The sequence below is a fragment of the Parus major genome, chromosome 1, assembly GCF_001522545.3.
Source record: "Parus major isolate Abel chromosome 1, Parus_major1.1, whole genome shotgun sequence".
NCBI classification, from domain to species: Eukaryota; Metazoa; Chordata; class Aves; order Passeriformes; family Paridae; genus Parus; species Parus major.
The window spans coordinates 97,063,025-97,076,517 of NC_031768.1; the positions used below are offsets into that span (position 1 = coordinate 97,063,025).

General features: G+C 36.2%; 1 protein-coding gene across 2 annotated transcripts; it reads left to right on the top strand.

Annotated features, from left to right (window-relative positions):
• The first annotated feature begins 541 nt into the window (after nt 1–541).
• Nucleotides 542–12,951, top strand: LOC107211284 (T-cell receptor-associated transmembrane adapter 1). 2 transcript variants are annotated; one of them, XM_015643138.3, is made up of 6 exons: nt 542–694; nt 5,942–6,052; nt 7,515–7,551; nt 8,938–8,999; nt 10,298–10,356; nt 11,503–12,951. In XM_015643138.3, exons 2-6 carry the CDS (start codon nt 5,950–5,952, stop codon nt 11,782–11,784), a joined length of 543 nt encoding a protein of 180 aa, XP_015498624.1. In that variant the 5' UTR covers nt 542–694; nt 5,942–5,949; the 3' UTR covers nt 11,785–12,951. The 2 variants fall into 2 exon arrangements, with proteins under 2 accessions (XP_015498624.1, XP_015498634.1); XM_015643148.3 differs by lacking the exon at nt 5,942–6,052.
• Nucleotides 12,952–13,493: the final 542 nt, after the last annotated feature.

Below are 13,493 nucleotides of genomic sequence, written 5' to 3' on the forward strand. Positions count from 1 at the left end.
CAAGCCACACGCTGATTTATCCTTTCTTTCCACAGCTGTCCTGGACTGCGGCCCCAGATTCATAAACTCTAAAGAATGGAGGAATGGCATTATGTTATTCTAACCTGAATTTCAAGAGCTGGCAGTGTTATAATTCCCTCATCATGCCTCTGAATTCTGTTGTTGCTAAACTCTCAACAATGTTTTTCAGACTTGGTTTAGAACATCCAAGAGAGGAAGGATCACGTAGCACTCCTAGGTAAAATAGTTCTGTAATTTAGTTTAAGAAGTATCTAAATACTTTTGTTGAATTCAACATAACATTAAACCCAAGAAAACTTAGAGTGTGAGTATGAATATTCCAAAAGCAAGTTTGTATCACAAACAAAACTAATAGTCCTGTGTGTGTTCCTCTGAGGCAAGACAGGTAGACAATAAATACAAAGGTACACATAAATACTTTAATTCTCTCTTGGAGACAAACACTGAAGGAGAACGTACGTTAACTTGTAAAAGCGGAACCACATTTCCTGTTTATAAGAAAGGAGGTGAAAATAAAAGACTGGAGAGATTTGAGATTGACGACAACCCTAAAGACAGGCTCATGCTGCCAGGTTCCAAACAAAAAGAGTACCCAACATCTGCCAACATAACTTGATTTCCTGTTGGATAAAGGGGGAATAAAGGGGAATATTCCTAGAAACAACAAAACCAGGTAAGACTTATTTTTTAAACTTGTCAGCATAGGGGTAGTAGAACCACACTATGGTAGATTAGCAGTCTTCCAAGAAGGTGGCTCAGGGTGCTAAACCTTCATTAATTAAGGTTTGGTAACGAAGATTAAGCATTAGCATTAGTTTTATGCTGAAAATAATGTGCTGTTTCCTTTCTGAAGTATGACGTTGATATCTTACAAAGCAATTAGTTGTGCACTAATTAATTGCAGTTTAAGGAATCTTTTTTCAGATAATTAATCCTTTATTAAAAGCTCACACAGGTGGAAGCATTTTTAATGCTAATTTAACTTTCATCAGTCTCTTAATGAGTTTCTTTTTCTGAGGACCATTAGTATAAAATATTATTTATAACAACATTTAAATGGAAGGGGGGAGGAAAGACAGTTTTATCTAATCTCTAACAAATTTGTAGACAAAAACAAGAGGAAAGAAAGGAAAGAAACTATTTTGTGCTCCAGATAGTCACCATAAATCCGGTAGCAATTAATCTGCCTCTGTGGATAATGTTTTACCACAGATGGCATGTCCAGCTAAGGTGGTATCTGTGTTCCTCACACTCCTTTTCAGTTCAAAAACCTGGTACAAGTATGCTATTTCCCTGTTATCCTTTGTGATTCTCCAAGCAAAATTCATTAGAGCAAGGAGGAACAAAATGTAGCACTTCTGCTACCTAGTCTTATGTTGTTAAGAGGACAAATATCCAACAGGAATTGTTAAATCTGGCTCCACTTCCTGCAGGTAGGTAGGGGATTATGTCCACTCCTTTGAGCTGCAATAAAATGAATAGCAGAAATTCATCCAGGAAAGGTTAGAATGTTTTGGAGGCTTTTGTTTTTTTTGGTTGGGTTTTTTAAATTTGTTTGTTTGGTTGGTTTTTTACCTTCTTTTCTCTCACAGCCCTCCAGTGACAGTGTAATGAACCTTATAAAGAGAAAACTTAAGAACAAATCCCCCAAACTCTTTTTATTCCCATGTCTTGTCTCTGTTGGTGGAGAAAGTTGTCAATAGAATTTTAAAGAGAAAAAGCACAATTAACTACATATTTAGAAGGTCTTCTGTTTGTATTTTGTGGTGTGAATACGGTATCTTCACTTTATAACACTGTAAAATACACTAAGAGTTGTTGAGTTACCCCATCCCTAAAGTCAGAAAAGTAAAAACATTATCCAAATGCAGTAACTTACCTAAAACAGATGTTCTATTTGGAGGCTACCCCAAGTTTAACCTGGTTTTCAAAGAGAAATGGAAGAACAGCAGCATAAGAACATACCATTAATACTAGAGAGAGTATGATATTAGTTGATCAAAATACTGTCATCTTTATAATTATTAAATATATTCTCCACCCATGCATCCCAAAGTCTTCTAGTACTATAACAAGAATTGTTGTCCCTCTCATGAAACCTTTGGGTATATAATGAACTTTTTCCTTTCACAAAGGAACACATTACTTTAAGAACACTTCAGTATTATGTCTTGTAACAAACTACTACCATCCTTAAGTTTTCCTGTCACAGAAAATCCTGATAGAATTTGAGCTCATTGTTTGAGAATCATAGTGCCCTATTCCCAAGCAGCCTAATTATTCCATATGATTTTTTTCAAAAGATGCAACAAACTTTTTTTAAAATAGTCAGCTTGATGGCTTGAATGAGAATGGCCCTGAATACAGTGTCATGGGTGCTTTGGACTAACTACACATTACACAAAAAAAGATTAACATAGTTTTGCTCCATTTGAAGATAGATGGCTTGAATGAGAATTAGAGATTAGACTAAAAGACACCATTTCAAAATGGAATATAATTAGTCTAATAGACTGGCTGTTTATTTCTCACTCACCATCTACAGTCTCCTTATCTTATTTTTGTCTTTAGCACAACCTGTTAAACTGTGAGATGTTGCATCTGCTGTTGTACATTTAGGGAGAGCAGTACAGTTATCTCTGGGGACAAATTGTTCTTCATACAGTTAATCAGCTTTCCTTCTAATGCTGCTGTTGTCAAAGTAGTTAATATCAAAATAATGCAGTTAGAAATGTAAGCAGCATTTCAGAAACACCTATAAGAACAAGACGACACGGGAAAGATCTGGGAGTTTGGTATCTGTAAAGCTAGGCTATAAAATTGGAATTTCTCATATTTTCTATCTGGGTAATATGATTAGATTGAGACTAATGTCAGATTGGCATAGAGCTCTCAGAACAGCACATCTCCAGTCAAGGTGTTTACTATGTTTTTATGGGGGAAGTAAAAACTGCTGTGGCTTCGCCCCTATAAGTGTTGTCTAACAAACAAATAGCTAGTATTGCAAAAACAAACAAACAAAAATATACTGAAGTCACACATATGTTTGTATACATTCTACTGAAACACAAGCAGATGTTTAAGTCAGTGTTGTGGAAAATAAATTTAAAAATAAACTAAGTAGTTTTCATCCAGGAAGGAATTTAAATGTTCTTTTCTTAATCTACCCACACCCATGAAATTTCCTAAATCATGCTTAAGAAAGAACTATAGACTGTGAGATGTAAAAACACTAGCATGTTTTATGAGGAATCCAAGTTTAATATCTTTTTTTTTCCTATAATGTTTTTAAAGTTCTTGAGAAGTAGGATTGCTAAAATACTATAGAATTTGAACTTGAAAACTAAAAGAAAAAAATTTTGTCCAACCTTTACTATTTTCCAGATAATAGTTTCAATTTAAGTCAAAAGCTGAAACAGGAAAACAATACTTGTCAACAAAAAGTGGGCCAGTTAAGGACTGAAAATAGTCAAATTGAAACTAAGAGTTTTCCTTCTACTCTGGAAACACCAGGGAAAAATTGGATTCCTGAATCAGAGAGATAACTAACAACATTCTATATGAAGAAAAAAGAACAACATTAGATCATAACTGTATTTTAGGTACCTGCTGACTCTTTTTATTCTAATGAACTACAGCATTGTGGCTGCCCAGGGAGCTGGTGGAGTCCCTGTCCCTGTCCCTGGGGTGTTTCAGGGAGGACTGGACGTGGCACTGAGAGCCACGGTGCAGCCAGCAAGGTGTTGTTCAGTGACAGGCTGGACTCAAAGATCTCACAGGACTTCTCCAACACAGCTGATTCTGTGATTCTATCACAGTTACTTCCCTTCTCTTAGGTCACAACACTGCTTTTGCTCACTGGAAAAAGGGTTTGTAGGAAAGGAAAAATGAAATAAACATGAGAAGAATGGAAGCTGATCACATCAGAAAATATAAAAAAACAGGAGAAGAGTGAGAGATGATTCTGATTATTTTGGCACAACAATGAAACTTGAAATTTCTTGTCCTGGACAGACTTGTAGTTTTGGACAGGTTTCATGGGATGCAATATCAAGTGACTAATTGCACAGTAACCAGGTTCCAAAGACTGGTGATTTCTTGATGCACCCTGACAACATCTTCTCAGCAAAGGATCACCCATTCTTTTAATTCCTTCCCTGAAAATTTGGAATGATGTATAGCTGTTCCATGGAGATGTTGTCTCTCCTCATGAATCTCTGTATCTCATTGCAGAAAAGTGCCTTACAACATGAAAAGTAGCATTGCAGTGAGAAAGAACTCTCAAATAGCTTTGGGAGATCTCAAGTGGTAGAAAGGAAGGGAAACAGGATGTTTAATTTAAAAAGAAGAATAAATGGTCTCTGAAAGTACCATGTGCAAAAAAAGTTAAAAAGTCTGACAGAAAATGACAACTTATTTGCTTTGCTTTGTTCCTTTTAAAAGAGAGTTCTGATCAGGAAAGAAACCTGCATCCCAGAAGCCCAGGTGATTTGTGATTTTTTACTACCAGGGCTTATCTTATCTTGTTTTGTCATTATAAAAACATCTGGGGGTAGGAATAATGAAACAAAAAGAGCTTTGGCAACACCAACACAACGAGGGGTCAAAACCTGTAAGAAGGTTTTGAGCTGGAGCTGGTCAGTCAAGGAACAAAGCTCTGCCTTCTCAGCAGGAACAAATGCATTGCCACCCTTCCCTGGCCAGCAGCATGGAAAAGTGCATTCCTCTACTCCTCTAACTCAGCTTTACTTTAGAAAAAACCAAAATGTCAGCTTCCTGAGGGACTCCAGATATGTCAAAAAACAACAAAAAATGCATTAAGGGTCAATATTGTCCAATCCAGCCCCTTGACTGCTCTGCTCCAGCTACACATCTCTTTTTATGCACTATTAGAGGACCTCATTAGTTTTGGGCACCAGGCTTTATTTCAAACACTCCTAATCTCAGAGAACATGAAACATGCCTCTGGGGAAAGTCAAGAATCAAGCTGCAAGCTCCTTCCACTCATTTATTTGTGTCGGTGCTTCCTCTGTCAAGGAAGGCTTTCGCAGGCGATTCGCAGCAACGCTGATCACTCTGGCCGCTAGACAGCCACAAACACGCTCTTTTCTTCAGCATGGTTTGGTTTGTGGTGGAAAATTTGTATGATCTAGGTTAATCAAAGAATTAACTAAATGAAAAAAATAGATTTTGTGCAGGTGAGCTCTTTCCTGTCTTTCTTATTGCAAGTTTAGAGCAAAAGACTTGGTTCAAATAAGTACACCTACCTTTTACCAAGTGATCTTCCAGGAGCTGTTTGAACTTTTCCCTGCAGCAATACTTGGGGCTCCACTGGTTCCCTGCTGATGCTTATCCTTTACCCTGACTTCCTCTGGTTTCTCAGGCAAGAAAATAAGTACAAGCAGTTTTAATAGGTGGGAAACAATGCTAGAAAACATAAGCACATTTTGACTTCTTTTGGAGGGATTGTTAAAACGTTACAGTCTTAGCTGCTATTCAGAGACACATCCAGCAAATTTGTTTTGACTAAATTCAGAACTACTTTCATGAACTCTAGAATTTAGCTAAGAATTTACTTAATTTACCACGAATACTAACTTAAAGACAACTGCAAAAATAATTTCAAAGCTATTCAGTAAAATTGCTTTTTTCTTTATTAATTTCTGATTTTTACTGCAACTTACAGGCAAACCAATAGCTTAATCTTTGGCTGAATTCCTATGAAACAGTATTTCTGCTAACAGTTTATTAAAGTTGCTTTCTTATTATTTAGCATCTGGTTTTGATATTAATTATTTAGCTTGTATAGCAGTAGCTGTCAGAGAGAAAACGACAAAATAGCAGCTTTCATTACAGAAAGCAAAATTCAGCCAAGCACAAAGAATATTGTTAGACAACAAAACAGTAAATTTTCTTTCAGTTACAGGAATGGACTGCCATTTTTCTGTCTGGGGAGTTTTGGCCTTCCTTAGTTTGGCTCTGCTTGTTTCATTGACATTGAATATTTTACACTGTATGAAAAAGAAGCAAGGTAAGCAATGTCTCTTTGAAAGAAATTGAGTTTCAGTGTTTAAAGCCATCCCTACTCAGAGATATTGAGTTGACTTCTATTTTGGCAAGAATGATTTTAGTAGAGAGGATTAAGCTTTAAAAAATTTTTAGGAGAGTCAGGTATGATTACAGAATGATTGCTAACTGACCAATCCACTGCTAAAAACAGCTACCCAAATCCATTCTCTGAAGACAAACCAGCAGAACAAGAAGAATTTAGTTCTGACGAAATTTTTAAAGTATATTTTAAATACACTTTAAATTTATGTATATTTATTATACTTTAATTTATTTTATGCCTGCAATTTCCTTTCCTAGGAACTATATTTTTCCTATTCCTGCTTATTTATTTATACTTCCATTTAAAAATTATTTTAAGTAGACACATTGATGCAAAATACATTTGAGGAAATTTTATCCTCCCCAAATTCCTGAATGCTTGATTGAATTTCTGATTTCATACAGACTTTATGCCTTGGACTTTGGAAAAATCTTCTAATTGCTCTTCATAATAGGATTCTACTTATTTCTTAAACCAATGTGTCTCTCATATGGCTACAATCATACTCTGGTTTTGTTTGAAATTAACTTCTATTTTTTGACAGATTGTGTCAGTGCAACTTATGCATGCAATTCTGTGGTTGGGAAGTTGTACAACCCTCACCATTCCCTTTACTCAGGGAAAACTGCACCTGTATTAGAGAATCAGATAATCACAGGATATTAAGAGAGTTACTGGAGTGTTTTGGGATGGGTGTGGATTGACCTTTTTGGTTTATTTTGTGTTTTAGGGCTACTAGGCAGATACTACTATGAGGAAGAATCAGAGTTATTTACAAAACTGACCAAGGTTTAGGTCAGTGGCTGATGCTGCATTACTCATCAAATTGAAGCTTACTGTGGTAAACTCTGGAGTCCTGGAGCAGAGCTTAAAGTCAGGCATTCCTAAATTATTAATCAAGCTCTAGCATGAAATCTCTTTGTAGCCATTGCATCTCTGCTTCAGTTTCTTCATCTGTGTGGATCACAAGATCTCTTTTTCAGACATGCCAGCAGAACTAGTAAAACAAATAAAACCATCACTTTGTAATATTAACACAATTCACCTCCCCAGACAGAGAAAATCTGAGAGAAAAAGATGAGCAAGAAGCAGAAAGTGCAGGAAATAAAAAATGAATCGCATGAGATACAATACAGTTTTTGGTACTGTAAACTAATGTAGACTTTGCAGCCACGGCACAGGGCCACAACACAAATATTTCTTGTATTTGACAAAAGTATTTGAGAAATGTAGAGGGACAACTGAAGATCCTGAGAGCCAGAGATTTTAACTGTATTCTCTAAAACAAGATCAAAAGCTTGCCTGTTGAGACAATTATCTAAAGTGTCCTAAAATAACCTTTCATTTTCTCTTAACTTTTTCTTTTAAATAAATTTTCCAGCTAAAATGGATAAAGACTACGAAGAGAACAATCCAAGGTAAGTTGAATGAAAAAGTTTCTTTCTGGCAAGGGTAAAATATATAATAAATAATGACAGATGGCTTTGGAGGGATGGCATAGAGGAAAATTCAGTATTTCATGCAGTGTACCTGGAAATGTTGGCTGTAGAAAAAAAGTTTTCAAAAAAACTCAGAGAAAAAATTTCACGTGAAATACATCCTCCAATCATTTTATCAACAATGAAATAATTACATGCTAATACTATAATTTTCTCTGAAAGTGCAAGATACTGAGCTAAACCACCATTACCTATCACTTAAAGTCAATAATTCTATAATAATTTAAAAGAACTCTCAGCTTTCACAAAACAGTGACAATTATAGTCTGATAGTTAATACTTGTGGAGCAATAATTTACATGTATTTACATTTCATAACCATCTCTTACACATGGCATCCAAAAGCCATGAAACAGTCTGTTTACAGCTGCAGGATACCTCATGATCTGTTACACAAACCTGTTTCAAGTCTCTCTCACTCTTATGCCATACAGGGAAAAATACCCCAAGCAAAGCCCAAATTTTAGGAAACAGAAATGGATAGTCTCATCTCAACCCAAATATAAAAGGCCCTTGAAACAGAAATACAAACTCCTGCTCCTTTTACCCACACCAATTCTCAATGACAAATTTTCTTGAAATTGGGAAGTCTCTATTTGCCCATTATTGCCTGTTCAGATGAAAAATACTGAATGTGGTGTTAGAGCATGACTTCACACCCTTGACAAGATGTAATATAGGGGTACACTAGGAAGGTTACACAGCGCTTTCCCACTAACAATTCCCATTTCACAAACCCACTTAGAAACATTTTCAAGTAACACCAGGTAGTAAAACACAACATACAATTAAAAATTCAAAGCTGAACTCTGCTTCAGATTTCTCTGTGTTGACAGAAGAATTTTAGCTGAACCAAGAGGGGCCCTTTTAAGAACATCACCCCAAGAGACACATATGGTGCTCTTGTTTGTATTGCAGTGGTCTTAGAGGACGTGAACTGGGTTCCTTTCAGTGATCACTAACATTTCTTACCCTACCTCAAACTGTAGCTTAATCATGCAGTAGTCTTGAGAATAGCTTTGTGCTTGATGAAGTGACAGGAAAGGAGAGCTCAGTTCTGGGCTAGGTAACAAATCTCTCCTGAGAGTGCCCATACTGCCAATTCTGCCCCTGCTGATATCTTGGATCTTGTTTGTAAGACACATACAGTCTGCTATATATATAAATATACATGCACAATCTGCATATGTGCATAAAACATGTGCTAAAATAGAGTTGTCCTGGGGTTAAAATAGACTTATTATATTGGGTGGTTAAATAAAGCATATTCTGTGAATTAGAAGTATTTTTTCATTCCCCTTGTAGCTATGATGGCTATCACACAGAAGATTATCCAGTTTATGGCAATCTCAATCAAGATATTTTAGGTAAGCTTCATTTTAGGAACATGTGTCTATACAGTGGCTATAAAAATGTATGATTAAAAATGACTGACTGACATATTTTGCATTTCTCAAATGGCAAACTTGAGAATCTACATCTTTTCAACTATTGATATAATTGAAATCATTAAAATATACTTGGGAGAGAAATGCAAACCTTCATACTGCACTACTGTTTGTAAGAACAGATATCATACAGAATTTGATTTTTTACAGTCCATATGGTCCTGTTCAGCCAAGTATCTCAAAACAAAGAGCTTGTCTAAATGTAAAGCTGCACTAACTGAAACAAGAGCTTGATCCATGCCTATTAAAGCAATCTAAAACACGTATTACTCACGGTCCAAGGTCAGTGCTCCCACAAAGCAGGCAGAAACAAACACATACCAGTTCTCTGCTGTTGCTATCCACACATCACCAGCAACACTGACAAATGTGCTGAAGCCCAGCAGCTGAATGGTGGGCAGACAGCTTGGCTTTGCTTTGCTGTGCTCAAGTTAACAATCCTTGGCAGAGAGACACCACATTAAAGGCTGTAACATCACAGGACTGCAGCGAGAGCTAGCTGTGCCGAGAGTTTGTCTCTTGAAGCCCTTATAGAGTTAAGGCAGTATTATTTAAGTAACAAGAACACAACATTTTCTGCAAGCTTTAATTGGGGCTAAGCAAAACTAAAGCACTTGAACTGCAGGGGGAAAAAAAAAAGCCCAAACAAACCCAACTTTTTCATGCACAGTTTGCATAAATTTAATCAGCCAATACTCAAATGCAGTGACATTGTAAAAGTCTGAAAACTGTAAGGAAGTAATCTGTTTTACTGGTGGCTAGAATGAGATATGAGAAAATCACTAGAACCAAATTTACAGAAAACTGAAGTAGACTCAGGAATAGAATTTAATTACCAGATGCTGCAACTCACAACCTCTTTCTCAGCCAAAGAAAAGGCTGCCTGTGCTGAAAAATAGTATGTGGCTACCTCTTAATTGTGAGAAGTCCTTCCCTCACTCTAAAATGATGCCCATATAGTGAATTATGAGAAACCTCTCCTTCATATGAACACAAAATGATTTTCATTTTCACAGTATGTGTCTGAGTTCTTTAGCTATTTACCTCTCTGTAATTAGAGGGAGAGAGATCTGTGTGTGATTTCAAAACAAGCACAAACATCCTACCAAAGCAAACTGGGGGGAATGCATTCTCTAACAGAAAGACTGTAGGTCTGATCTTTTAAGACTCAGTAGTGTGGCTTAATAAAAAGATTTTTCTACTTTGATAAATTACAGAAGAATGTTGTTACGAGCAGATGAAGTCCCAGCCTCAAAGACCAGTTAACCAGCTACAGGTATCTTTAATTTTAGTTATAGATTTCTGAGTTCGGGTAACATGGTCTGCCTCAGAGCTCCTTTATTTATCCTATAACAATATATAACAAAAATCTTCACACTGTCACAAAAATTACCATGCATTAATATCTCAGTTCATCAAGGCATTTCAGTACAAACTTGATGCCCCATTCAATTTGAGTCATTAATAAGGAAGCATAATTACAGACAGTTCAGTTACACACTATACAGCATAATAAAGCTCAGTCACAGATATGCAGATCACTTGGAATTAAATTTGCATCCATGGCCATGGCTTATGTAAAGAATTAATTTTATTCGGTTTAGTTATCAAGTAAGTGAAAACACAAGCTGCATCACTTGATGCTCATGAGGTTGACTGGCTTTCTTCTGTCCAGTGCAAAATCTATATGCCTTAACCAGGCAAAGATTGTTACCTATTGATCTGTACCTGTTGAGATACCTGCTTGCCTAAAAGCATGCAAGCTTCAAATGAAACTTGCCTGACATTGAACCATTCCTAGCATCAATTTCCTGAGTCGATTGACACATATTTCATAAGGACTGATTTTCAGATTTTCAAAGGGAATTTCCAGCAGGAAAAGAACAACCTTTTAATCTAGACATTCCAATGTCAGTAATCATTGATGGTCTGGCTTGAAAAGCACAAAAAGCCAAGAGAAAGACACAAAAAGCATACATTTTGCACTGGAAATGAGATCATATCTACAGACAAGAATCATCCATCTTTGGTTTTCTGCACAGATAAAGCCTGTTAATAATGTTGCTAATAACCGTATTCTAACTAAAAAATAAATGAGAAGAAAACCAGATCAAATAATGTTTTGCATCCCAAAGAACCTGGACTTATTTATTACATCAGTTTCCCTCCTTCCCACAGAGAATTTTTCCAATGGTACCTTGATAAATTTTCCCACATTGCCACTGAGCCATTTACCATCAGCTTATATTGATCTGTTTTTCATTCTCCCACAGTTTAATCATTTGTACTTTTAACAAACTGCTTTACAGCTAGTTTAGGCAAATTTCAGGAAGAATTATGATTAGTGTAGACATACTTGAAGCCTTAGATATAAATTTAAAGCAAGGATAACTACTGAGCATTAACATGAATTTTCTTTCAGGTGCAGTCTGCCAATCAGATGTGTTATGCCTCACTTGATCACAGTGTCAAGGGAAAACGCAGAAAACCAAGGAGAAAGAAAGATCCTTCATTAGAAGAAAATGAGGAAGAAAGATCATCTAATCCCATGGCAGCTTCCAAAATTATTTACCTCAATAGTGAGCAGCTGGTGGCTGAAAACACAGCAAAAGTAGAAGCCATTCATGATGACCCCATCAGATTAATGGGCTTGATTCATAATAAAAAAGGGGAGAACCGAATAGGTAATGAACCAAATATGTAACCATAAAGTGAGACTTGCTTTCTCATTCTGGGGGAACAAAGAATGATTAGAGATAATATCCTGGAAAGCTGACATATTAATCAGTGGTATGAAATGGTTAAGTGTTCCAAACTGTCTGCCAAGCATGTTTATAAACTAAGCAAGACATAGGTCCAGGCTGCCACTCATGGATCTGCTCTTCTGAAGACAATATATAAGAGTTGCAGAAGTTGGTACTCGGCATTCACATGGTAGTGATTCCAGTAAAAATTGATCCTGTTCTAAACAAGCATCAGCTTTCAAGCAGTCCTAAAAGACCTCCTCACTGTCTATAGAGATATAGCAGAGTACAGCTATTCTATATTGACTTCAATACTTTTGAAATGAGATTGTGTTTGGTACTTGCACACTTGGTGATTAATTGTTTTTACCCATCAAGAACAGATCTGTTGTTCCACACTGTGAACTTTCTGTGACTGGTCTATGGCAATGACTGGAGAATAATTTAACAGCTGATTTATAGTAGTAATTGTACATATCACAAGACTTAGCAGTATCTTCATATAGCCTTAAGTTTCCTCTAACAATATTGGAATACGTCTCATATCTCAATTCCTCTATTAGTGTAAATAACATTGTACACAGCTGTATTCAAAGGTCCACAAAGATATTATAAAACCATCTCTAACAATAAACCTAGGGAGGATTTCTTCCTTCTAATACTCTCTGTTATGTTTACATTCCTATTGTGTTTTCCACTGCCATCCTTACAAACTGTTTTACAAACACAAAAAGCTTTTTATTTCCCCAAACCCTTCACTTACACTGTGCACATTCATTTGAAGACTAAACTCTTTAAATGGTAAGTTTTATAGAGTGGGTATCTATTTTTATATTCTGGGAATCATTAAGTAGTTGCTGCAGGAAACAATAAAGCAAGTTGATGCGTCTGCCTCTAGGTGTCAGACACTTCTGCCTTCTCAAGAACACAGGCTCTAGGAGCCTTTAAAATCCACACAGAGCAGTGCCAAGGAGCTTGGAACTCTGAAGCACACAGAGCCCCAAAGCTGTATCAGGTCCTGAAAGAGATAGACCTGGAAAATATCCACAGTACAGAGGGCCAATACCTAACAGCAGAAGTGGATGAAGACATCAAAGGATGAGACAAATTTATGGAGAGAAAAAAAATCAAAAAAATCAGTGGTTAAATTCAACCTCTCATTTCAATCTGATAACTAATTTAATAGAAATAAAGTACCCACTTCTCTCACTGAGTGTACATGTAACAGTCAATTCACTTCATGGGATTTAAGTCCATTTAGTTACCTTGCTATTCTAAGTCTTCAATGTTTAGTCCAGCTATGTGTTTATGCTAGTTTTTATCAGCTGCTTTGCCTCACAATATAGTTTGTTCAAAGAGCAGGGCATTTTTGTAAACATTCTCCATACATATATATATGTGTGTGTGTGTACACACTTCCTTTCCACATTTAATAACTGCCTCCAATAGAATTATTGATTGTGGCTCTCAGACAGGATGATCTTTAATAACCTTATCAATTATTTCCAAGGCATTTCTAATACTGCCACATTTAAATTTAGCTTTATTCTTTTGGGTCTTTAACCTGTATTTGCTTAAATAAGCAATTGAGTGACCTAGGTTTTTTATCATGAGGTTTTTTTTGTGGTAGTTTTTTGGGGTAGCTGAATCCTTACATGAAAAAGCATGT

Bases quoted from the DNA above. Each gene is read 5' to 3' on its own strand.
- LOC107211284 (XM_015643138.3), top strand. From the start codon at position 5,950: ATGGACTGCCATTTTTCTGTCTGGGGAGTTTTGGCCTTCCTTAGTTTG. The intron at 6,053-7,514 runs GTAAGCAATGTC...TAAATTTTCCAG, and splicing joins CTGTATGAAAAAGAAGCAAG to CTAAAATGGATAAAGACTAC. The intron at 9,000-10,297 runs GTAAGCTTCATT...GATAAATTACAG, and splicing joins TCTCAATCAAGATATTTTAG to AAGAATGTTGTTACGAGCAG.